This window comes from Leopardus geoffroyi, chromosome A1, assembly GCF_018350155.1.
Source record: "Leopardus geoffroyi isolate Oge1 chromosome A1, O.geoffroyi_Oge1_pat1.0, whole genome shotgun sequence".
In the NCBI taxonomy this organism is placed as follows: domain Eukaryota; kingdom Metazoa; phylum Chordata; class Mammalia; order Carnivora; family Felidae; genus Leopardus; species Leopardus geoffroyi.
Genome location: NC_059326.1, coordinates 170,931,503 through 170,958,540, shown reverse-complemented (window position 1 = coordinate 170,958,540; position 27,038 = coordinate 170,931,503). Strand labels below are relative to the sequence as shown.

Genomic DNA, 27,038 nt, shown 5'->3' with positions numbered 1-27,038 from the left:
GCTGGAGTAGCCATACTTATATCAGACAAACTAGATTTTAAATTAAAGGCTGTAACAAGAGATGAAGAAGGACATTATATAATAGTTACAGGGTCTATCCACCAGGAAGAGCTAACAATTGTAAATGTCTATGCGCCGAATACCGGAGCCCCCAAATATATAAAACAATTAGTCATAAACATAAGCAACCTTATTGATTAGAATGTGGTAATTGCAGGGGACTTTAACAGTCCACTTACAGAAATGGATAGATCATCTAGACACATGGTCAATAAAGAAACAAGGGCCCTGAATGATACATTGGATCAGATGGACTTGACAGATATATTTAGAACTCTGCATCCCAAAGCAACAGAGTATACTTTCTTCTCGAGTGCACATGGAACATTCTCCAAGATATATCACATACTGGGTCACAAAACAGCCCTTCATAAGTATACAAGAATTGAGATCATACCATGCATACTTTCAGACCACAATGCTATGAAACTTGAAATCAGAGGAAAAAGTCTGGAAAACCTCCAAAAGATTGGAGGTTAAAGAACACCCCACTAAAGAATGAATGGGTCAACCAGGCAATTAGAGAAGAAATTAAAAAATATATGGAAACAAATGAAAATGAAAACACAACAATCCAAATGCTTTGGGATGCAGTGAAGGCAGTCCTGAGAGGAAAATACACTGCAATCCAGGCCTATCTCAAGAAACAAGAAAAATCCCAAATACAGAATCTAAGAGCACACCTAAAGTAAATAGAAGCAGAACAGCAAAGACACCCCAAACCCAGCAGAAGAAGAGAAATAATAAAGATCAGACCAGAAATAAACAATATAGAATCTAAAAAAACTGTAGAGCAGATCAACAAAACCAAGAGTTGGTTTTTTGAAAAAATAAACAAAATTAGTAAACCTCTAGCCAGGCTTCTCATAAAGAAAAGGGAGATGACCCAAATAGATAAAATCATGAATGAAAATGGAATTATTACAACCAATGCCTCAGACATACAAGGAATTATCAGGGAATACTATGAAAAATTATATGCCAACAAACTGGACAACCTGGAAGAAATGGACAAATTCCTAAGCACCCACACACTTCCAAAACTCAAACAGGAAGAAATAGAAAACTTGAACAGACCCATAACCAGCAAAGAAATTGAATCAGTTATCAAAAATCTCCCAACAACTAAGAGTCCAGGACCAGATGGCTTCCCAGGGGAATTCTACCAGACACTTAAGGCAGAGATAATACCTATCCTTCTAAAGCTGTTCCAAAATATAGAAAGGAAGGAAAACTTCCAGACTCATTCTATGAAGCCAGTATTACTTTGATTCCTAAACCAGACAGAGACCCAGGAAAAAAGAGAATACCAGGCCAATATCCCTGATGAATATGGATGCAAAAATTCTCAATAAGATACTAGCAAATCGAATTCAACAGCATATAAAAAGAATTATTCACCATGATCAAGTGGGATTCATTCCTGGGATGCAGGGCTGGTTCAACATTCGCAAATCAATCAATGTGATACGTCACATTAATAAAAGGAAAGATAAGAACCATATAATCCTGTCAATCAATGCAGAAAAAGCATGTGACAAAATTCAGCATCCTTTCTTAATAAAAACCCTCGAGAAAGTCGGGATAGCAGGAACATACTTAAAGATCATAAAAGCCATTTATGAAAAGCCCACAGCTAATATCATCCTCAATGGGGAAAACCTGAGAGCTTTCTCCCTGAGATCAGGAACACGACAGGGATGTCCACTCTCACCGCTGTCGTTTAACATAGTGTTGGAAGTTCTAGCATCAGCAATCAGACAACAAAAGGAAATCAAAGGCATCAAAATTGGCAAAGATGAAGTTAAGCTTTCACTTTTTGCAGGTGACATGATATTATACGTGGAAAACCCGACAGACTCCACCAAAAGTCTGCTAGAACTGATACATGAATTCAGCAAAGTTGCAGGATACAAAATCAATGTACAGAAATCAGTTGCATTCTTATACACTAACAATGAAGCAACAGGAAGACGAATAAAGAAACTGATCCCATTCACAATTGCACCAAGAAGCATAAAATATCTAGGAATAAACCTAACCAAAGATGTAAAAGATCTGTATGCTGAAAACTATAGAAAGCTGATGAAGGAACTTGAAGAAGATATAAAGAAATGGAAAAACATTCCGTGCTCATGGATTGGAAGAATAAATATTGTCAAAATGTCAATACTACCCAAAGCTATCTACACATTCAATGCAATCCCAATCAAAATTGCACCAGCGTTCTTCTCAAAGCTAGAACAAGCAATCCTAAAATTCATATGGAACCACAAAAGGCCCCGAATAGCCAAAGGAATTTTGAAGAAGAAGACCAAAGCAGGAGGCATCACAATCCCAGACTTTAGCCTCTACTACAAAGCTGTCATCATCAAGACAGCATGGTATTGGCACAAACACAGACACATAGACCAATGGAATAGAATAGAAACCCCAGAACTAGACCCACAAACATATGGCCAACTAATCTTTGACAAAGCAGGAAAGAATGTCCAATGGAAAAAAGACAGTCTCTTTAACAAATGGTGCTGGGAGAACTGGACAGCAACATGCAAAAGGATGAATCTAGACTACTTTCTTACACCATTCACAAAAACAAACTCAAAATGGATAAAGGACCTGAATGTAAGACAGGAAACCATCAAAACCCTAGAAGAGAAAGCAGGAAAAAAGCCTCTCTGATCTCAGCTGCAGCAATTTCTTCCTTGACACATCCCCAAAGGCAAGGGAATTAAAAGCAAAAATGAACTACTGGGACCTTATGAAGATAAAAAGCTTCTGCACAGCAAGGGAAACAACCAACAAAACTAAAAGGCAACCAACGGAATGGGAAAAGATATTTGCAAATGACATATTGGACAAAGGGCTAGTATCCAAAATCTATAAAGAGCTCACCAAACTCCACACCTAAAAAACAAATAACCCAGTGAAGAAATGGGCAGAAAACATGAATAGACACTCCTGTAAAGAAGACATCCAGATGGCCAACAGGCACATGAAAAGATGCTCAACGTCGCTCCTCATCAGGGAAATCACACTCAGATATCACCTCACACCAGTTAGAGTGGCTAAAATGAACAAATCAGGGGACTGCAGATGCTGGCGAGGATGTGGAGAAACAGGAACCCTCTTGCACTGGTGTGAATGCAAACTGGTGCAGCCACTCTGGAAAACAGTGTGGAGGTTCCTCAAAAAATTAAAAATAGATCTACCCTATGACCCAGCAATAGCACTGCAGGAATTTACCCAAGGGATACAGGAGCACTGATGCATACGGGCACTTGTACCCCAGTGTTTATAGCAGCACTCTCAACAATAGCCAAATTATGGAAAGAGCCTAAATGTCCATCAACTGATGAATGGATAAAGAAATTGTGGTTTATATATATAATGGAATACTGTTTGGCAATGAGTAAGAATGAAATATGGCCTTTTGTAGCCACGTGGATGGAACTGGAGAGTGTTATACTAAGTGAAATAAGTCATACAGAGAAATACAGATACCGTATGTTTTCAATTCTATTTGGATCCTGAGAAACTTAACAGAAGTCCATGGGGGAGGGGAAGAAAAAAAAAAAGAGGTTAGAGAGGGAGAGAGCCAAACCATAAGAGACTCTTAAAAACTGAGAACAAACTGAGGGTTGATGGGGGTGAGAGGGAGGGGAGGGTGGGTGGTGGGTATTGAGGAGGGCCCCTTTTGGGATGAGCACTGGGTGTTGTATGGAAACCAATTTGACAGTAAATTTCATATTTAAAAAATAAATAAATAGATTTTAAAAATAAAAATAAAAAATCTTTATTTTTGCCTTAGTCTGTTCTCATGTTCCCGCTAACAAACTTCATTTCCTTCAAGTGCCCTAGTCCACTGTCTCCCAGCCATTGTTAGGAGATAAATTTCTTTTCTACAATACTGTTAAAATAGAGCTTATCAAGTCTGAACTACTTAAACTACCCTCCCTTCCCTCTCCATTCCTATTCCCAGCCCTAGGCAACCACAGCTTTGCTTTTGGTCTCTATTGATGTGACCCTTCTGGAAATTCCATATAAATGGAGACATACAATACGCAGTCTTTCCTGTGTGTTTGTTTGTTTTACTTAGCATAATGTTTTTGAGGCCCATGTATGTTGTAGCATGTATTGAAGGAACATTCTTATTCATTGATGAACAGTATTGCACATTTTGTTTGCTCATTTGCCAGTTCATGTATGGTTAAGTTATTTTCTCTCCTGGAACACAGCACACGCCATATGCAGGCATCCACCCATGCCTGCAGTGCTGCCCCTGTGGAATTTGCAGGGTGAAGGGAAATGATAAAAACTTGCTGATGCCCATGATGTGCTGTGAGTAGCAAAGTCCTTTGTTTCCGACCCAGGAGTCTCATATCTTTTTCCAACACCCATGAAGGTATAACAGGCTAATTTACTAGTTTGTAAGTAGAGCAGAATTATATTCCAGCCCCAACAGTAAATCCTCTAACTGTGTTCTTCTTTTGCAACATTGTTGTGACTACTCCAGGTTCTTTGAGTCTTCTGCCTCTTGACTCTGCTTCAGAAGAAACTTTTTCTACTTTAAACAAATCCTTTTATCTGCCTCCAGATCTTATTCCCCGTATTCCCCCGGCATGTTGTTCCATATATAAGTCCCTCTCACATAGATTTTTCCTACCTCTCCAGCTTGTGGGTTCCTTCCTATCAGCAAATAAATGTGTTCCCAGTGTGCCAGCTTAAAATAATAAATAAACCTCCATTTATCCTGTGTCTCCTACTACTAGCTCACCTTTATCCTTCCCTTTATAGCCCAGCTGCTAGAAAGCCTATAAATCTGGTCCAAATCAAAGTATATGTTTTCTTCACATAGAGCCAGATAAAACTGCTTAAAGAGAAGATGTATTTAAAATATCCATGGTTGGAGCCACCTGGGTAGCTCAGTCAGTTAAGCCTCCGGCTTCGGCTCAGGTCATGATCTCCTGGTTCCCAAGTTCGATGCCCCCACAGGACTCTGTGCTGACACCTCAGAGCCTGAAGTCTGCTTGGGATTCTGTGTCTTCCTCTCTCTCTGCCCCTCCTCTGCTTACTCTCTCTCTCTCTCCCTCCCTCTCTCAAAAATAAAAATAAAACGTTAAAAAAAATTTTAATTGAAAAAATTTTTAAATATCCATGGTTGAATATATACATATTAATATTTAAGTTAAGCCCCCACTGAAGTAAGACAAAATATTACATTACTATTTTGAAGTTCTATTTTTAAGTACTAAGAGTGTTTGCATTTGCTTACATAGCAGCAGCATGACATGCTAGAATAGTCATATGCTTTGGAATCTGACATACTTGATTCCAATCTCTTGTTAAATTATTGTTGTAGACCCAGTATAAGCTGAGTGACCTAACAGTAGTTAATAGGCCTCTCTAATCCTCAGTTATCTGGTCAATAACATGTATACATCAAGGCCTACCTTGTACATGTGTTGCCGTGAGGATTAAATGAGATCACGCTCAGTAAAATACCCAACCACTTCCAGGACACCAACAGGCACTCGTTATAGTAACTAATTATCCTTTTCAGACAGATCTTATGGATTTTTCACTTTAATAACAATGATCAATTTTTGACACGACAGTCTTTATAAATTCAGACATAATCTGAGTTTGGTTTAACCACAATACCAACCATGGTACAACTCTGTGGAGACTGGGCAAGGAAAACCCTAAGTTCTATTTCTAGAAATTTTTCTAATGACCATGTCCTTAAAATTCCATTTCTGCCAACACTAAGAACCCTGAAATATTCAAGTGGAGATGACTGTTGGGGCTGATATACTAGGACTCTGTCAGGGGATTAAAAGGGTCAATGCATAGTTCCCAAACATAACTACTACTTCTCTTGCTTATTGACCACTTGCAGCTTTTAAAAAGAATATTTTCAGTTTGGAGAACTTAAAAAAAGTTTGCAGTCAAATAGATAGGAGTTTCAAGCTTGGCTTTATGGGTTAGTTTCTTCAGTTTATTCTCTTGAAAAAATTAGAATAATACCTCAAAACACTTGAAGAGCGATTGAGTGGGTTAAATACATATATAGCTTTGCATAGAACCAACCAATACATCATGGATTCTCCATAAATAGAATAAACATGAGTTTGCTCTCTGGGAAATGATTCGAAAGGAACTAACTGGATTTAATAAGAAAGACAGTGGGGCCATATGAGAAAGCAGAGCTGGACCAGAACATAGTCTGGATGCCTAATTTGGGAAAATCATTTACCTTTACTCACCCTCAGTTGCCACATCTGTAAAGTGGGGACAATGCTTTTTCATCCTCCTTACCTTGATATAAAAGAGGAGAACACATGAGCGTCTGGGAAAGGAATTTTAAAACCAAATATATTGATTTTTTGTTCTCAGCAACAGTGGGGTAGACAAGCCTCCAGGCAAGAACAATGAAAACAAGCTAAATAATTTTTTTTTAAATATATTTGAAGACATCAGAGTTACCAAGAAAGTGAAGGATTTAGGAGCCAAGGTCCAGGAGGGAAGAAAAAACCCAGCAAAGCAAACTTAACATCTGATGCCTCCGCTTTCCCTTTAAAGGCATTTACTGCTTCGATATCAGTAGCTAACAGGCTGAAAAGATGCTTCTGGCCATCTCACAAGATGGAAGGAACAGAAGCTGGCATTTAGGGTGTGTCAAGAAAAAGGGCTTGGAACAACTCCTGGCTTAAATTGGAACCCTTAAAGATCAAAACCCTATGAGTAGGAGTTGATAAGAACTAGATCTCCCTTCAGGAAGCTCCATTTTGAATCAACCAAATACCTGATTGAATTAAAGTGATCTGCTCCTTACCTTAACTGCCCGCAAAAGAAAATCTGCTTTTTTGGAAGGTTACAGCATTTAAAGCCTCATATTCCAAAATGTTTTATATGTAATGTTTGGCATCTAAGCAAGCATAACCAGGCAAGCAAAAACCCAAGGAGAAAACAGAAAAAGCGAGACAATTTAAAAATCCATAACATATTCTGATACTGGAGTTAGACAAAAATCAGGAAAAAAATACTTCTTCAAAAATACAATTAGAGGACTGTAAGTATACTTCTAACTTGGCTGCTTTAAAATACAATCATTCTCTGAAAAAAAAAAAAAAAGGAAAATTTACTCTTAAAGCAAACAATCTCACAATTTGTCAATTTAAAAAATGCAGTGAATTTCTAAGAAGATGACTAGATTGAGAAAGATGAAGCAGAAAACCTCTGGAGCTTTCTTTTTCCCATCATGTCTCAATTTTGTAAAGCGCTTTCTGGGGGGATTTTCTTGTACACAAAAAAAATCACTGACTTGATTCCAAAATTTTTAATCAATTGTCCTGTGCATTTTACTATTTATATTCTACATGCAACATCAGATTCCACTTAAATTTTTACTATGTTTAGTTTTTTAGAAGCACCATGGAATAGATTTTTTTGCTACTAAAATACAAACATTTTGGCTCTAATGGGCTAACACAATCATCTCTTCATCAATTGTTCCATTAGTTAATTCATTAGAAACTATTAACGTCATCATTAGACCAGGAATGAATTTTGATCATTGCAATTAAATGAATTTGGTTCTAACTGAAGTACAGGAAAAAACAAAACAAAACAGTATTATGATTTTTAACTCTCAAGAAAGAAAGAAATACATGGATAATAACACAGGGTGTATTTTCAACTTGATACAATTTTAAAGATAACTGTAGAATTAAGTAATCTAATGGAGAAACCAAGTTCATCTCAGATATGGCAATAGATATGTGGACAACAACATTCAAGGGGGGAAAAAAGTCTGGGATCTAAGACCACTAAGAGTTTTTAAGTGATTGAGTGCTTTACTGGCTGTCTGCCATTCTTTAGATGTCTTCTGCTAAATCTGAATATTTCGTCCATTTACCTCTGTAAATGAAATTTCTCAACAGTATTTAGTTTTTCATTTTTATCTAGAGCTGAATTAACTCTGTCTCATCAAATCAACTAGACTACTACAAGATGAGAGAACAAAATCTTTTCATGAAAGGTTGGAGAGGGACAGAAAGACTTAATTCCAAAATAGTTTGAACAAATAGAGGTAAGAAGGTAAATAGTAAGTGCTATTGGTAGATGATGGCTTTAGTGTGCCATTCCTGTCCTGTAGTTATTTACAGTTAAAGAACATGGCATTTCTCTCTGATAGACTATAATTAGCAGATGATATGTTAGTTCTCCTTAGAGAGACCTTCTTACTCCAAAGGCAGCAGAATTGAACTATAAATTGACTCTATTAATGTGCCTAAAGAAGAAATACGTCCATGAAAGAGTTAGCTATAGAGGTGTTAAAAAAGAAGCCATTTCTGGCAAATTCTGGTAACATTCAAGTTAATCAGTCTAGAAGAGTCTTCACTAAACATAAGGAAACATGATGGTCTTTATTCTTACAGTGGATCAGTGTCTCAGCTTCCTTAGCAACACAGAATCACTTCAAATTTGTTCTGAGTTTCAGAGAGGTTAAGTAAATCACTCTTAGTTAGCTATTTGTCTTTTAAGTCAAGATCTAGACATGAATCCAAATGCCACAAGAAATATATGTCTTTAGTTAAAACGTTGCAATTTTCTTTTTAATATTCATTTACTTTGGAGAGAGGGGGGGGGCATGTGTCAGGGAGGGGCAGAGAGAGGGGGACAGAGGATTCCAAGCAGACTCTGTGCTGACAGCAGAGAGCCCTGACATAGGAGCTCGAACTCACGAATCGTGAGATCATGACCTGAGGCAAAGCTGGATGCTCAACTGACTGATCCATCCATAAGGTGCCCCAAAATATACAATTTTTAAAGTCTGATAAACCACATAACTTGTTCCAAGAACATTTCAATGTATATATAAACAAAATTATTTATCTATTGAAGATACACATGTAGCTCCAATCAAACTGGACCATTTTACTCCTTCCTATCTGAAGACCCAAATCTGCACTAGGTAACATTAAAAACAGACAGAACCTTTGAAAATGAACATGAATATCTTTGGAAGCTTCATGCAGGCATCAAATTAAACTAGGTAGAGTCTGGGTGGGGAGGAAAGGTAGGAGTGCTCCTCTCCTGACACCTTCTAACCCTATCCCCTTCAGATCTCTTTCTCCTTACAGTCTATTCATTATAGTGGTTGCTCATTCATTCAGCAAACACTGAGGATTTTACTATGCGCCAGGCACTCGTGCTTTATCAGTAGTTCCCTCAATCTTTCTCCTGTCTTCTCTTTGCAGCCCACTTCTCTCTTAATGCATTCTTAACCAACAGGAACTTTGTATTAGTACCCAGCTTCTAACTCTTCCTCATATATGCCTACTTAGTCACTTTGTCTTCTTCCAATTCCATTCTCTTTTGACTACCCAAAAGAGCACAGCATAGGGCTCCTAAGAGCCCATCTAGGTAAATAGGGAATTGTCCCGGAATAATGGGGAAGGTGCGAAAGGCACGGAAACTTAAAGGTTGTGTCTCTTGTACATATTGTTTGCCTATATTATGCTCCACCAGGTTTTTAGGCATATTCTTTGGCATCCTCAAACCTCTGCCTCGAGTGATGAACAGATGACCAGACAACTGAAATTGGCTATAACTGGACATAACAGCATAGGTTTTACTCTGCCTCTTGGAACTCTACACAGCCTAATAGAGAAACAAGGCCTTAAAAAAATCATTTGAAGTGTATTGATTTTTATAAGCTTTTGGATCATAACAGAGAATACTATTACATATTTAACTTTCTATAATTTTCATCAAATATTTTTTCATGAAACATTCTCATGAATGTTACTATTTAGTTTAAATCTAGTATGTCTTTAGAAATTCTGTTTTTAATGGGAAAGTAAATGTTTGCAAGAGTAAATGGATATTACAGTGTTTCATTTTTCACTTACTAAGCATCCCAAATTTTCACACACCCACATCATATTAAATAACACTCTCTTTCCATTCTATACTCCTCTGAAGATATATTTCGGTAGAATTTATCAAGTGGTACGATGTGTCATTATGAAAATCATCAGAAGAAATTTCCCTTTGATACTTTTTTGGTGCCTGGAAAAAAAAACTTTTCTTGAGTTAGATTTCTAGGACCATCTTACCTGTCAAACAGTTCTCCTCCTGTGACGAGTTCTAGGACCAGACTGATTTCTGTAGGGGTTTCAAATATCTCTTTAAGTTTTATCTGGGGAAAGATATTAAAAATACATCAGAAATTCCTTATTTTCATCCTTCTAGGAAAGAGCTAACACTGTGACTAAAACAACATTCTCTGTAATAGCAATATATTGGATCATCATCAATAAAGTTTCTGCATTCTGGTAACAGTAGCCATTTTTCACTCTCTGGTTTTTTGACCAGTTACTACCTCATTTCTTTAAAGGTCCTTTTGAGTTTTTATATTTTTCTTTTTGACAATTCAAAGACAACTGCCCTAGAAACACTTCCTAAATTTTGCCAAAACGTCAAAATTTCTGAAATGCTCTGGAATTAAAAAACGAAAGCAAACAAACAAAGCTTCTTGAAACATTTGAAAGCATCATGGTTGCTAGTGATGTAAATGCCTCTTTCTCCTGGAAGGGAACTTGGAATTAGGGGTCTCAGGCAGAACAGGACCAGGTTAAAGTCTGTCCATATGGAAAGGATACCTCTCAACAGCTAAAATGTTGCTGGTGGATGAAGGGATCCTCAGAAAAGTAGTGATGGCAGTGATTTGACTGACTATAACAAGACTCGCATCACACTCAGATAACTCACCCAATTTTGGATATTTTCCTCCATATATCAGAGAATCTAGTGACCAGGACTCATCCACATTTGAGGAAAATTCTACATTGACTTGTTGTTGAAAGAAAAAGATGGATAATGTAAAAGTTGTGACTGTATGTGGCAAATTTTGTTAATTGCTTACCCAAAGCTCTTCTCCCCCCACTTTATTGCAAGCAGATTTTGTATAGAGAAGCAAGATGCCTAGCTTCAAATTATGGATCATGATTGGTCTAAGCCACGTAGGATAATCCTGCCCCAATTTTCCAGTTCCATGCAGTGAAGAGGGATGATCTTGTGGCCAGCTTTGGCCAATAAAATCTGAAGAGAATTCTGATGCAGCTGGAAATTTTGAAAAAGCCTCTACTCTTCTCATCATACTCTGCTGGCGAAGCCTTTTCAATTCTTTCTTTCTTTCTTTTCTTCCTTTTCTTTCTTTCTTTCTTTCTTTCTTTCTTTCTTTCTTTCTTTCTTTCTTTCTTTCTTTCTTTCTTTTAGAGATTATTTATTTTGAGAGAGAGATAGAAAGAGAGCAGGGGAGGGGCAGAGAGAGAAGCAGACAGAGAATCCCAAGCAGGCTCCATGCTGTCAGTGCAGAGCCCTACCCAGGGCTCTATCTCATGAACTGTGAGATCATGACCTGAGCTGAAATCAAGAGTTGGATGCTTAACCGACTAGCCACCCAGGCATGCTCCAGTTCTTTTTGTCTTGAGTATAGGCCTGAAGACCTGTGAAAACTGTGGAGCAGCCATTTAGGACAATGAAGGAACAGCGTGAGGGTGGAAGATGTCTGGGACCTGAATAGCATCACTGAGGAGCTGAACCAATGCCAGCAACTGCCTGCCTTCTGATTATAACATAAGAAAATATATGTTTACACTACCATATTCAAGTTTTCTGTTACTTATAGCTGACTGCATTGCTAACCCATACGTTAAGTTTTAAGCACTTTGCATGGAGCCTAACTAAGCATTGTAGGTCATCCTCCTAGACACCATAACTTTTTCAAGAAATGAGTAAAATATTGTCTTTAAGTAGTTGGCTCAGTTCAAGTTATGGCCTGGAAAATGATTTTGTTCTTTTCACTTCATTGGCTCAAGAAAGCTTTTTGCCAGACCTTTCCCTCAGCACCTTTGTGTGGACATAGCCTAGAGCAGAGCTTCTGAGGACATGTTATTTTCCCCATTGAAGTACATCATTTATTTGAATCATTGTTTCTGAAGTAGATCCTCTCTCAAAGGAGACTGAAATGACTTTGGAAAGCAATGCATTTTCTTCACAGGCTTTTTCAGCAATGGCATATTAATAAGATAGGCACACAAAAGGAAGAAGCCAGTGTTTTCTTAGAGTGAAACAAAACTTCAATTTTTAGTTACCCTTTCATGCATGAAAACAAAGATGGCATGTATTGCTGATCTGTCCATTTTGAGACTCTTTTGAGGGGTATTATTTTTAAGATTTATTCAGCTGCTGAATTAAAAAATGTGATCAGATGAGGACAAGGGGTAGGCCACGGCTGCCTAATGGTGGTGGAAGAATCCCTATCTCATTAATAGCATGGCCAGCAAAGAAGAAAAACCCCATTCTATAACTTTGAAAATTTTTGAAATAGAAGATTAAAAATGACTTACAATGTTTGGATGTGAGAGGCGAAGAAGAACTCCTATCTCAGTTCTTACGATTTTTTTGTCCACCTGGAAGGCAAAATGAAAGAGAGAAACTGAAAGAAACTCCCACCTTAGAAATGTCTTAACTGTGGCAGAGAATCAGAAACAGCAAAAACCACCTGGGTGAATCAGGAAATTGGTAGAGGCTCATTCCTGAGCTTTTTTGTGTCTCTTCCTTCCTCCTACTCCACCTTTTTTTTTTCAGTTGCATGTCTTTCTTCTCTGCTTCAGACATAAAGTAGAACTAGTTACAAATGTGGATCACAACTTGTCAGACCACTTGCTTGGCCCTATTTAAAACACCACTACTCTCACCACTAAGGCAAAAAGTTCATCTCAACCTATGTCTCCTCCTCCTCTTCATTTCTCTTACGAACCCTTGTCCCAACCCCACTGGGTGGTCAATCACTTCACCTGCCTTTCTCTCACACAGGTGGGCACGTAACCCAGCCAAACCAATCAAAGTACTCCTCCCTGGTCACCGTGGTTGAGTCACAAATACCCACCAGATCCAAGTCATCCCAGTCGGGGCCCTCACCAGAAATTTTGCTCAAATTTCAAGAAAGATGTATTCCCTTTTTCTCTGAAATTGCGAGAGCCAAAGGGAATAGAGTCTGCTACTACCAGTGACCATTAAAAAAATTTTTTTTACATTTATTTATTTTTGAGAGACAGAGTGACAGAGTGTGAGTGGAGGAGGGGAAGAGAGAGAGGGAGACACAGAATCTGAAGCAGGCTCGAGGCTCTGGGCTGTCAGCCCAGAGTCCAATGTGGGGCCCGAACCGACGAACTATGAGATCATGACCTGAACTGAAGTCGGACGCTTAACCAACTGAGCCACCTACCAGGGACCATTTTTAATACTCTACTTGTATTAAATGAAAGATCTTTAAAAAAGAGAGGCATTTCTAGAACAGCCAGATGACATGACAGATCTCTTCCAAAAAGTTCTTGCCGTGCGCTCTATTTCAGTTTCTGCAGATGGCTTATGGAGAAAATTTGGATAGAGAATATTTTCATTATTTTTTTATTATTTTTTTCCAGCTCTGAGGTATAGTTGGTATCCAAAAAACCCCCATATAATTAATGTATACAATTTGGTGAGTTTGGACATATCTCTATGCTTGTACTAATGAACATAACCTCTAAAAGTTTCCTGTGTCCTTTTGTGTTGTGGTGTGTGTGTGTGTGTGTGTGTGTGTGTGTGTGTGTGGTAAGAACACTTAATATGAGATCTACCCTCTTAACAAATATTTAAATGCACAAGACTGTATAGTTAACTGTAGGCATTATGTTGTGCAACAGTCTCTGGAACTTACTCATCTTGGATAACTGTAACTTTGTACCCCCTTGAACAGCTCCTCCTCTCCACGCACCCACTGGTAACGATTCTATTATCTACTTCTATGAGTTGGCCTATTTTAGGTGCCTCATATAAGAGGCATGCAGTGGATACAGATTATTTTTATCACAATCTTCTCTTCAGGTTAATAAAGGTTTCCTCATTATTACAAAATAAATATAATGTTCATTATCACATAATGCTTTAAAAATTTTTAAAAACTTGAGTGTTTCTTATTTAAGACTGTTACTATTCAAGACTAATGTAACACTGTGTGTCAACTGTACTTAAATAATAAAAGTTTTTAAAAAACAGGGAAAAAAGACCGATAGTATTCAAATTTATTCTCACTATACATTTAGAGTTTATGTAATATAAGGTTTCCTTCCTGTTTTCATAGATTTCTAATCAATATAAAGTAAGTCAGTGGGATCCTTTAATTTTTTAACATGATATATTGATATTAAACAAATGCTTTTCTAATAAAATTATGCATTTTAAGCAAATTTCTTTTTTTACCATGCTGTGTCCCATATATTACATATTGGGATGAGTTTTTATTTTTTTTTTAATTTTTTTTTCAACGTTTATTTATTTTGGGGACAGAGAGAGACCGAGCATGAACAGGGGAGGGGCAGAGAGAGAGGGAGACACAGAATCGGAAACAGGCTCCAGGCTCTGAGCCATCAGCCCAGAGCCTGACGCGGGGCTCGAACTCACGGACCGTGAGATCATGACCTGGCTGAAGTCGGATGCCTAACCGACTGTGCCACCCAGGCGCCCCTGGGATGAGTTTTTAAACATTTTTATTACATTTTAGCTATTTGACAATTAATTCATCTGAACTGTAGAAATGCTGAGAACACACCAGATTGCTTGGACTGGCAATCTTCTGATAGAGTTACTTGCTTTGAATTCAGAACTAATTTCTTTTTAAAAATAATTTTTAAATGATAATTATTTTCCCAGTGTACTCCCAATCAATGGTTCTCAAATGTGATGAGAGGACCCTTCAAGATCCCTGAGATTCTTTCAGGGCATATGTGAGGCTGTCTCTTTTCTAGTTGCATATCTGAGTAAGGCTAGATTTTTATCTGTACTTGAAACAGAACCACAAATGGAATGCAGAAGCAGACGAGAATCAAATGTTCTTCTCTTAAGCCAGATAGGAAAGAGATTTTCAAAATAATGCTACTCTTCTCAAAAGTATTTTTTAATTTTGGAAAATATAGTTATTTTTCATAAAAAATACTATTTATGTTAAAATGTAATGGGTTTATTATTGTTATGTTTTTAATTAATTAATACTTTAAAAATTCTGTTCTAATCTCTAATATAGCAAATGTTTATGGCATTTGGAATCTCAATAATTTGAAGAGTATAAAGGGTTCCTAATGCCCAAAAGCCTGAGAATTACTATTCCAGAAAATTTAACATCATACATTTTAAAATAGAAAGGCGACAGAGAAGAACAAAAATTTAGTAATAATTTAAGTGAAAGAAAAAATGCAAACACAGTCTCCTTTCTCCTCCCTTGAATGCTGGAGCCTAGGTCAAATCAGGTGCAGGTCATGTCTTCAGTGGACGCTGAGAAGGGAGTAGCAGATAAGAATTGTAGAAGATGGGGCGCCTGGGTGGCGCAGTCGGTTAAGCGTCCGACTTCAGCCAGGTCACGATCTCGCGGTCCGTGAGTTCGAGCCCCGCGTCAGGCTCTGGGCTGATGGCTCAGAGCCTGGAGCCTGTTTCCGATTCTGTGTCTCCCTCTCTCTCTGCCCCTCCCCCATTCATGCTCTGTCTCTCTCTGTCCCAAAAATAAATAAACATTGAAAAAAAAATTTTTAAAAAAAGAATTGTAGAAGACGGAACTTAGAGAAAAAATGGAGCATCAAAAACCAATCCAAAGAGAGTAAATTGAGTGACAAAACCTTGACTACAAGTCAAAGTGATGCCAACCAAAGAAACCAATAGGAGGTAGAGCTGAAAGGGAGAAGTTGACTAAAGAGAAACGAGCAGATACATGACTGAGAAACCAGAAAAAGACAAGACTGAGGTCAGAGTCCTTCCCAGATAGATATGCTGAGGGCCATTTGCTTTCTTTTTGAAACGAAGTCTCAGAGTTTGGTACAGGTGTCACATCTTGAAGGTCACACAGGTGTGTATCTTGACCACCACATCTCTCACATCTTTCCAATATTTCTCTTGTTCCAGAAGTTAGTATTTCCTTCCTGCTTCTGACTTCCCCCTCCAAGCTCCTGGAAAGGTCAGGAGGGGGACTGAGCCCTGACCCTGCCACTCACAATAAATGATGTTTTTCTGGAAAATAACAGTCAAGCACACCATAAAAGTCAATGGGTAGCTATCTGAACAGTCATTATTGCTACTTGAAATTAGCTTCCAAGTGCTACTATAATTAGCATCTTCAGAAGCATCAACAGATGGCTTTAACAAAGCAGCATTACAATACTGAAACCCATAAAATTACCTTCAGTATTTACAAAATACCTTGAAGAATGATAGTGTTTGGTTACTAACAATTCACAATTATAAAATATATAATGTATATTACTAAAATTCTAAGGTAGGGGATGTATTTTAGCCCAGGTTCCCCAGCAAACAAATATGAGGCAAGGATCAACACGCTGGTGTTTTATTTGGAAGGTGCAGTTAGAGTGGGAGAAAATGGAAGTACGGTGAGGTAACAGGGACACGATGCAGTCAGCACACTGACTACTGTGTCACAATGAGCTATAAAGAAACAGCAGGTCATACGGGCAGTTGCAGCCAGTTGGCATACAGTACTTATCCAGAGAAGCTTTACCTGACTATCATGATTGAAGAAGTTCATAGGAGGGACCCCAGGCATCTGCCCAGGGATCTCCTTATCCTGTTTCCCACCGGTGAAATCTCACCTTTTGGTGTTAAGTTTTCCATACTTTCAGGTTGCATATCCAGTCTCTTTGGCAGTCGTGATGCTATACCCCCCCTCATAAGGTATTATGTCCCATTCAAATCCAGAAGTGGCTGGAAGGGCTAGAAGTTTCAGGTGTGTGTCTGGTTGGCCTAATTGCATGAAGTAGCTAGTGGGCAATCCAGCTTTCCCTGGTCTGGAAGACTGACAGACAGAAGGAATCTGGAGAAGCCCATAGGAATTTCTCCAGTCACGATGGGTTCTTGAGTTTTTATCAGTCACAAGGTAAACCAGATTGACAACAATGGGATTACATTCCTGCCTCTCTAATTTACTGCATTTTACTGCTAATCATTAAGAGCTCTGTCTTCCATTCATATTGTGTCATTGTTCTAGTTACCAATTTGAATGGCTTGGGCACATGGGGTTTTTCTTAAAACCTATTTTAGCTCCTCTATTTAAATTGCCCTAAAAATTCAAAGAAGTATTTCCTTTCATCTCCATAAAGTCACTTTTGAAACATTCAATTTTAATAGCTTTTGAAATACTTTCAATATAAAACATATTTTTGAAGATTATGCATATGAAAAATATTAATGAAATAATTTAATAAAAGTGGTTACACAGATGTGTACACTTTTAATACTCCATGGAACTCAAGATGCCTTAATATTGAAAGAAATCCCAATTTTGCTATCTGCCTCCACGGGGGGAGAAAAAGAAACAACAAAATGTATGATTATAGAGTAATCTGAGAGAAAAAGTTTCCACTGTTAGAAAAGAGTTGATCAAACACGGACCCTTCATTAAGATATACAGCAAAAACACTCCTGTGCTGGGGCTGAGAAAGTTGTAGAAAAGAAGGGAGAGAGGATTGAAAAATACGTGAAGAAGAAGTAATGAGGGCTTACAGAAAGAAAAGGAAACCCGTTTCTGCATTGTGGGAGTGACAGATGGAGACAGGTGGTAAAGGAATTGGGAAGGAGAGGATTTTTAACACCAGATCTCTGGTGAACTTGAGCCACTTGGCCATCTCAGATGTGGCCTAGATCCGGACTCTGGAATTTTAAGTACTCTTGGTGAGGTGGGGTGACCTATATGAGTAGAGACCACTGCTCTAATTCTGGGACTCAGTCAAGTACAGTGGCATTTCCACATCAAATGCTCAGCCTCATCCCATGTTCTTTGCAGGTATCGAGACCATAAATCTTGTTTGTCTATCTATTCTTTCTCTGGTCTCTTAGGCTCATCTGTGGTTTGCACAGTGACCAAAGAATGGAATGTGAAGTACAGAACTGTGCTCCTCAAATACTTTGTAGAAAAAGGCAAAATACACATTATTAGTGGATAAATAAATAAGAAGTCAAGTGTCTTTAAATTTTCACAGCAATTCTCTTCTGCATAGCTTCTGCTTAATTTAGCATCCTCTTTTCTGACATATCAACAAGTACATGTCAGCACTAACATGCTTGATGAAAAGACTTGACAGCTGGCACTTTGTTAAGTTCAAGAATGACAGTTTTAGCCTACAAGGATTTAAAAGGTAAGAATTGCTGTATGAACATGCAAAAATCAAATGTGGGACACAGATAAAAATACTGAGGCTCGTATCTCCAACCACTGTGGAATTTTAACAGTCTGATTATTCTCTCTACATTCTTGATCTAATAGAAACCTGGACATCTCATGATACCTTACTTTTCTCATAGTCCTCTCAAGTGGTGTCTTGTTTTTGTCCCAATAGGAAATATATCACAGGCCTGGAAGGGTAGGTGTCCTTCTTGTTCTTCATTGCTATCTCTAAATCATTTCTCCTCCCTTGTCCCCCTAAAACCTCAGCTGTTTTAAAATGTCTGCCATCAGCCGCGCCTGGGTGGCGCAGTCGATTGGGTGTCCGACTTCAGCCAGGTCACGATCTCACGGTCCGTGAGTTCGAGCCCCACGTCGGGCTCTGGGCTGATGGCTCAGAGCCTGGAGCCTGTTTCCGATTCTGTGTCTCCCTCTCTCTCTGCCCCTCCCCCGTTCATGCTCTGTCTCTCTCTGTCCCAAAAATAAATAAACGTTGAAAAAAAAAAAAATGTCTGCCATCAGCCAACACAATTTGCAACCTCTTTTTGTTTTAGTCATCTTCCTATCTCTTTGTTACTCATCCTATACTGAAGATTTTAGCAGGTTTCAGCAACTTCACCTCAACCACTGATCTGTCATCATTCCTAACAACTTCAGCTTTCATGTGAATGATCCCATCAACATCCTTGCCTCTAGTTTCTTCGCTATTTCCTCAAATTCCAACAATCTCTTCCTCTACTCCCTCCTAGTAACCCACTCCCATGGTCATATTCCAGGCTTTATCATTACCATCAATTGTACCCCTTCAAAAATATTGATTTCAAATAGCATACTCTCTGCTTTCTACTTCCTGTCTTTTTAGTTCTTAGATTCCATGGTCCATTAGGATAAGCATGGATGTGCATATTCCCCCAAATCCTTTGCTCTTATTGGGGTTTGCCAAGAAAAACGCTTAAGTTGGTCAAACTTTACTTTTCTTTCACTCCATGTCTGTGAGTGAACTGAAGTGTCCGGAATAAGGTGCACAACCATCTTGACTTGTTCCATTTTTAATTTATGACCCCAAATCTCAGGGGACCCTCAGCTCCTCACTCTACAACAGAACACTTTACACTCTGTCTCCTCTAACATTCAATACACCCTCCTCCCTTCACTCTCCTATCACAGCCTTGCTTCTAATCCACTGAGAAGGTATACACAACACAAAGAGAACATAATCTTCTCATCATTCAATCTATCAATCTACATACATCTGTATCCAATTAACTTCATCCATTAATTCCACAAATACATGTATTATATATATGTATATACATTTAATGTTTACTTTTTTTGAGAGAGAAAGAGGCAGAGTGCAAGTGGGGGGAGGGCAGAGCAAGGAGAGGGAGATACAGAATCTGAAGCAGGCTCCAGGCTCTGAGCTGTCAGAGGGTTCAAACCCACAAACTGTGAGATCATGACCTGAGCTGAAGTCAGACACTTAACTGACTGAGCCACCAAGATGCCCTTTTCTACAAATATTTTTGAGCACCCACTATGCAGATGTTATTCTGGCCATGAGGATATAGCAGTGAACAAAATGGATAAACTTCCTAGGAATTTTATGTCCTGAGAAGCTTATGTTCTACTGAAGACAAAAACAGACAAACAAATAGTCCAGAGTTGATAAATACTAAGGAAAAAAAAAAGGTTAAAGACATAGGATGGCGAAGGGTGCTGTTTGAGATGGAAGGTCAGGAAAAGTCTCTCTGATAAAGTGACATGGGACATAGCAACTTGGATTTGAGGGAGGAGTGTTCCACACAGAGAAACAACAAACACAAAGGCCCTCAGCTAAGAGTGCCAACAAGGAGGCCAGATTAGCCAAAGCAGAGTGAGAGAGGAGGAAAGGAGTAGATGATGATGGAGGCTCCTCATGACCAGGAGCCATGTAAATAGAGAGCCATCTTGACCAAGGTAAGAACTTTGCATTTTAGTACCAGAGAGGTCAGACACAATTGGGAGGTTTTGAGAAAGGAAAGATATGATCTTAGTTAAGATTTAAAAGGATATTCTGAATCTTGTAGGGATGAGGATGATGAAAAGAATAAAAGTAGGGAGACTCAGTACCAAGTTAGGGCAGTTGTTCCAAGGAGAGATTATGGAGGTTTGGGCCCAGGTGATAGTGATGATAGAGGTATGAAGCAGATGGATATATTTAAGGAAGAGAAAAAAGTATCTGCAGATGAACTGGCTAAGGGATTTAAGAGAACAAAAAGGGTAAAAGTTGACCACAACTCTTTCAGCATGAGAAACAGGAAGCATAAAATTGCCACTTACCAGGGTGGGGTGGGGGCTAAGACTAGAGGAGCAGGTTCAGAAAGATGCTAAAAACATTTTGGCCCTATCCCTTGGACTGAACTCACCTATGAGCTGTCCCCTTTTATTCTAGCTCACTAATATTCTAACTGATCTCTGAAGAAGCCAAGATCATTTACACTTCTAGGCCTTTCCACTTTGTCAGTACAAAGATAGTTTTCTGCTTGAATGTTCTCCTCCCAGATCTTTTTTTTTTTTTTTAATTTTTTTTTTTTTCAACGTTTATTTATTTTTGGGACAGAGAGAGACAGAGCATGAACGGGGGAGGGGCAGAGAGAGAGGGAGACACAGAATCGGAAACAGGCTCCAGGCTCCGAGCCATCAGCCCAGAGCCCGACGCGGGGCTCGAACTCACGGACCGCGAGATCGTGACCTGGCTGAAGTCGGACGCTTAACCGACTGCGCCACCCAGGCGCCCCTCCTCCCAGATCTTTAAGTGTGAGTTTGGACCCAGTGGAGAGGAGAACGGAAGGGGAAGCTGCACTGTGGAGGTGATGGCAATGACAAGGGTTGGACATGATGGGGTGGGACAGGAAGGGTTAATTATAGAGGAACCAGTATCCTATTTTATATTTAACACTGACTAGCATAAAACCAACCTTGTTCTGATCAGCATGGGAAGACAAACTCTAATAAAGTATGTCAATCAAATAAGCTTGGTTTTGAAAACTGTGAAACTCATTTTTCTATAGTCCTGTTAATAGTCACCTCCCACTCCTTGCAGACTCTTCAGTCACTGGGATGGCAAAATGGAGAAAAGTAGAACTTTCCAATGGAAGGGGAAGCCCACGAATGGGGACAGAGTTTAGGCACGTCAAGAATGGCTCTGTAAAGCTCAAACCTGAAAGAAAGATGCTTGTATTTCAGAACCTGAAATTTCTGTAGTCAGGTAGATTCAGAACAGGGCAGCTCCTTTAAGCAAGGTGCCTCGGCTCCCTCACTCCTACATTTCTAAAATCTAAGCCTTTCTGCTCACAGACGCCAGAAATTCTTTCACAAGGAACAGCCTTTTATTTTACAGTGAATGAAACAGGCTTAAAATATTCCTGGGAGAGATGACAAGCTGAACAGCGTTTATACAAAAGATTTGGCTCATGCTAGACTCTCACTAGAAACAGATTTGGCTTAACAGAGAGAAAGAAGAGAGCGGAGAGAACATGGTATATTAAGGAGAAAGGACTTTGTATCTTTCACTAGCTCTTTCCTCGTCCTTTAATCTCTGTATCTCTCCCTGAGATTAAGAATATACGGAGGTAACCCTGATTTAATACCTCTTATCCTTAAAAAGATCTCATCCCTCAGTTCCTCACCTGTCTTCCTGATTTCAAAGCATTTCTCTGCTTCCCTCCACAGAAAAACTCTCTAGAGTTGTCTCTGCTTTCTTTCTCCACTTCCTCCCTCCACCTACCCCGCCCCCCCACCTTTTTGTCAGTGCAACCCAGGCTGGCTTCATTCCAAGAACTCCTCCAACCACTCTTATAGAAGAAATCAGTGGCCTCCTTGGAGAAGCACTTGGAGCCAAACTACTCATCTTATCCTGTCAGCAGCATTTGATATATTTGATCACTCCATTCTTCGAATAAAATTGATTATTCCATGTCACCATTCTGCTCTGACTTTTCTTCTACTTTAAAGGCTGCATAAGTATTGAAATACTCCCTAACTAATCTCTCTGCTTGTATTCTTACCCTTTCCAATCATTCCCTTTGCATACAAGCCAGAGTGAGGTCTTTAAAATATAAATCAGATCATGTCATTCTCCAACTTAAATGCCTTTGTTCACATCCATTGTGCTTAGAATAAATGCAAACTCTTTACCATGGACCATAAAACTCTGGACGATTGGCCTCACTGTTTTGATCTTATGTCATTTTTTGCTCTACCCAGGCCATTCAACTACTAGACCAGACTCCAAAGTCTTTGCACTTGCTACTTCCTTTTCCACTAGACCTTCTGACTTCACTCAGAGAGTAACTGAGAGGCCTTCCCTGGCCACTCCATCAAAAGTGACTACACATACATACATACACCAGGAATCATATCACCCTAATCTCTTTATAACATTTACAAACATCTAGATTATCATTTACTAATTCATTATTTGATTCTTCCACCAGAACACAAGCTCTGTGACAGCAAGGGTTTTGTTTATTTTCTACACATTCACATCTCCAGCATTATTTACCAATGCCTGGTATACAATAATTTGTTGAATGAAGAATGAAGGAAGGAAGGATTAAGCTAGTATATGAATACAAAAGATGGGTGGCTTAAAGAAAAGATCCCTGGTTTGACAGCTTTGGTTAGTTAAGATTAGAACTGTTAGATTAGAACAGATTAGTCTGTTCTCCTGACAGTTGAATCTGTGTAACATTTTTGTCATGTTATTGACACCAATGGAGTGGAGAACAACTATCTTACTGGCAAAGATCTGGAAGCACCCATATCTAGGGCCTGCATGGATAGTAGCCTGCAGTTTCCAAACTGTGAGTCACAAAGGATTATTATTATATTACAGCACACCTTGCCTTTTTGTGTGCGATCAGTGCTTTGAATCAAACGCAACTGGAAAAAAAGATTACGAGAAGATGAAGTGATGAAAATGAGGAAATGGTAACAGTGAAAGTTGGAGAGCTGGGGGATCCTTGGTAAGCAGAGAATTATAGGGATGTACCTGCAAATTCTTGGCTTTGTCTCTGTGCCTGCCAGGGGACAGTTCAAGAGGAAAGCTTTGCTAGGTCCCTACTCCTGCATATTCCAAAATGAGGGCACATCAACACCAGTACAGTCAGATCCTTGCAAAAAAGAAGTTGATATCCTGTGATAAGAAAGGAATGTAATGTCAGCCTCCCAAATTCTCTTTTCAGGAGCATGTTGCCAGGGCTAGAAGAAAATAAAGAGATACTAGAAATTTTTAGATAAGTTTCATAGCCATATTTTTAAAAAAAATTTATTTATTTTTGAGAGAGAGCAAGAGAGAGCAAGCACAGGGGAGAGTCAGAGAGAGAGAGAGAGAGAGAGAGAGAGAGAGAGAGAGAACCCCAAACAGGCTCTGCAACGCGGAGCCCAACGCAGGGCTTGAACTAACACTGAAATCATGACCTGAGCCAAAATCAAGAGGCAGAGGCTTAACTGACTGAGCCACCCAGGCACCCCTCATAGTCACATTAAAAAAAAAATGTTGAAAACGTAAGAGTGAGGAACGTACCCACTGTTGTAACACAACTATCGCTAGTATTCTGGTTCACTTTCTTTCAACTCTTTAAACTCTGAATATTTCTTTACATACTTCAAATGTGGAGATACAGTTTTGTTTCTTTTAATTTTCATGAAAAATATCATAAAACTTTATGGTCACCTGACATTCACAAGCAGAATGTAAAACAGCTTCCTAATGGCCTGGTGTCATCAATGGCTATATTTATCATTAGATACTTATGATTTCTTACAATTTGCTACTCATATAAATCATTCTGTAATGGCGTTCCATGGCTGTACTTTATTTCAAAATGCAACTTGAATTCTGGTTCCGCCATTAAGTCGTTGATAAAATCATTTATCCTGTCTGAGGATATTTCAATTTATTCATAGATAACATGGACATAATAATTGCTACCTACAGTACCATTGTTGTAAGGAGTAAATTAAAATATATATGAAATCTCCTGGCTCATGGTAGATGTTCAGTGCCTTTCCTGAAAGGAACTTGTAAAAGTAAAGTAAATATTTCCTAGTCTTCTATTTTCATTTTTCTATATTTTCCCATAAAAATTACTGCAACGGAAATAAACTAAATTTAGAAATATTGGGATTTATGAGAGTGCCATCCTAGGAAGGAAAAAATGTCTAATAAACTTGAAATACAGTTTGGTTCTTCTTTTCAGTGAAAGACAGTTTCATCAAAATCCTAAACTCTATCCAATATAATCTCCTTATTTGAGGGTAATCAAAGAGGGGAACTGATATCTGTTTGCATTTACATTTAAATGCCTTCCTTCACTATTTTTGAAGATTGGGATAAGAGCTGTACTTCTTTGGTTAAGCTCCACGGAGGTTTTAAAACCAATTTCTTATGTTTATTAATCACTGTTGGCCGCTGAGGTCACACCTGAGTTACTCCACAGCTGGGTATCAGCAATGCCCTACAGACATCAAAAAGTTCCTATAGAAATGAACAAAGTGCATCATTCCCTTTTAGTGCTGAGATAGCGAAACTGAAGGAATGCATAAAAGCTTGCTTTTTGGTCCTTTTCCTGCTTCTATTCTTGCTAGGACCTGCACCTCTACTTTGCACATGCCTCAGTGCAAGTGGCACATGTCCTCTGTGTAAGGGGCAAGAAGTTAATGACTTCTCTAGAATAGAGAACATCTAAGGATGGACCAGGTGAGAATGACCAGACACAGCTATCATATGTGTATTCCAGACCACCAGCAATAGACATCTCGAGGCCAAAGCCCCCTGGCTCCATAGAATAACACCCGGGGCATCATCTTTGTTCTAGGTGGTTCCTGGATTCCTGAGACAATAGGTACACCAGATCATGATCCTCAATAAAAAAATCCCCAGACGCCAAACAAAGATGAGACTCCCTCCTTTCCTTTCTGAGTCTTCCAAACATTCTATACCTGCACTCTCCCTATACCTTCAATAAACTCTGCTTTCACCTCTTGCCGGCTCATGTTTGATTTCTATCCTGCATGCAGCCAGGGACCCTCTTCGCTGGTCCTGGGGACCTCTCTGGGTCCCCAGACCCAGCCTACCAGCATCAGTGGCTTTCAGTGATTTTTATGTGGTCAAGGCAGTACTTTTCTTTTTTTTTTTTCCCAATATATGAAGTTTATTGTCACATTGGTTTCCATACAACACCCAGTACTCATCCCAAAAGGTGCCCTCCTCAATGCCCATCACCCACCCTCCCCTCCCTCCCACCCCCCATCAACCATCAGTTTGTTCTCACTTTTTAAGAGTCTCTTATGCTTTAGCTCTCTTCCACTCTAACCTCTTTTTGTTTTTTTCCTTCCCCTCCCCCATGGGTTTCTGTTAAGTTTCTCAGGATCCACATAAGAGTGAAACCATATGGTATCTGTCCTTCTCTGTATGGCTTATTTCACTTAGCATAACACTCTCCAGTTCCATCCACGTTGCTACAAAGGGCCATATTTCATTCTTTCTCATTGCCATGTAGTACTCCATTGTGTATATAAACCACAATTTCTTTATCCATTCATCAGTTGATGGACATTCAGGCTCTTTCCATAATTTGGCTATTGTTGAGAGTGCTGCTATAAACACTGGGGTACAAGTGCCCCTATGCATCAGCGCTCCTGTATCCCTTGGGTAAATTCCTAGCAGTGCTACTGCTGGGTCATAGGGTAGGTCTATTTTTAATTTTTTGAGGAACCTCCACACTGTTTTCCAGAGTGGCTGCACCAGTTTGCATTCACACCAGTGCAAGAGGGTTCCTGTTTCTCCACATCCTCGCCAGCATCTGCAGTCCCCTGATTTGTTCATTTTAGCCACTCTGACTGGTGTGAGGTGATATCTGAGTGTGATTTCCCTGATGAGGAGCGACGTTGAGCATCTTTTCATGTGCCTGTTGGCCATCTGGATGTCTTCTTTAGAGGAGTGTCTATTCATGTTTTCTGCCCATTTCTTCACTGGGTTATCTGTTTTTTGGGTGTGGAGTTTGGTGAGCTCTTTATAGATTTTGGATACTAGCCCTTTGTCCAATATGTCATTTGCAAATATCTTTTCCCATTCCGTTGGTTGCCTTTTAGTTTTGTTGGTTGTTTCCCTTGCTGTGCAGAAGCTTTTTATCTTCATAAGGTCCCAGTAGTTCATTTTTGCTTTTAATTCCCTTGCCTTTGGGGATGTGTCAAGGAAGAAATTGCTGCAGCTGAGGTCAGAGAGGCTTTTTTCCTGCTTTCTCTTCTAGGGTTTTGATGGTTTCCTGCCTTACATTCAGGTCCTTTATCCATTTTGAGTTTGTTTTTGTGAATGGTGTAAGAAAGTAGTCTAGATTCATCCTTTTGCGTGTTGCTGTCCAGTTCTCCCAGCACCATTTGTTAAAGAGACTGTCTTTTTTCCATTGGATATTCTTTCCTGCTTTGTCAAAGATTAGTTGGCCATATGTTTGTGGGTCTAGTTCTGGGGTTTCTATTCTATTCCATTGGTCTATGTGTCTGTGTTTGTGCCAATACCATGCTGTCTTGATGATGACAGCTTTGTAGTAGAGGCTAAAGTCTGGGATTGTGATGCCTCCTGCTTTGGTCTTCTTCTTCAAAATTACTTTGGCTATTCGGGGCCTTTTGTGGTTCCATATGAATTTTAGGATTGCTTGTT

At 39.1% G+C, this 27,038-nt stretch overlaps 1 protein-coding gene across 2 annotated transcripts in view; it reads right to left on the bottom strand.

The window, feature by feature from the left end:
- The window catches only part of CAMK4 (calcium/calmodulin dependent protein kinase IV), a 220,892-nt gene that overhangs the window by 78,108 nt on the left and 115,746 nt on the right, over positions 1 to 27,038 (bottom strand). For both annotated transcript variants that reach the window (XM_045500661.1, XM_045500679.1), the window contains exons 3-4: positions 12,483 to 12,545; positions 10,188 to 10,270 (exon numbers count right to left, since the gene is read on the bottom strand). In XM_045500661.1, the coding sequence (XP_045356617.1) occupies positions 10,188 to 10,270; positions 12,483 to 12,545 (146 nt within the window). The remainder of the gene's footprint in view (positions 1 to 10,187; positions 10,271 to 12,482; positions 12,546 to 27,038) is intronic.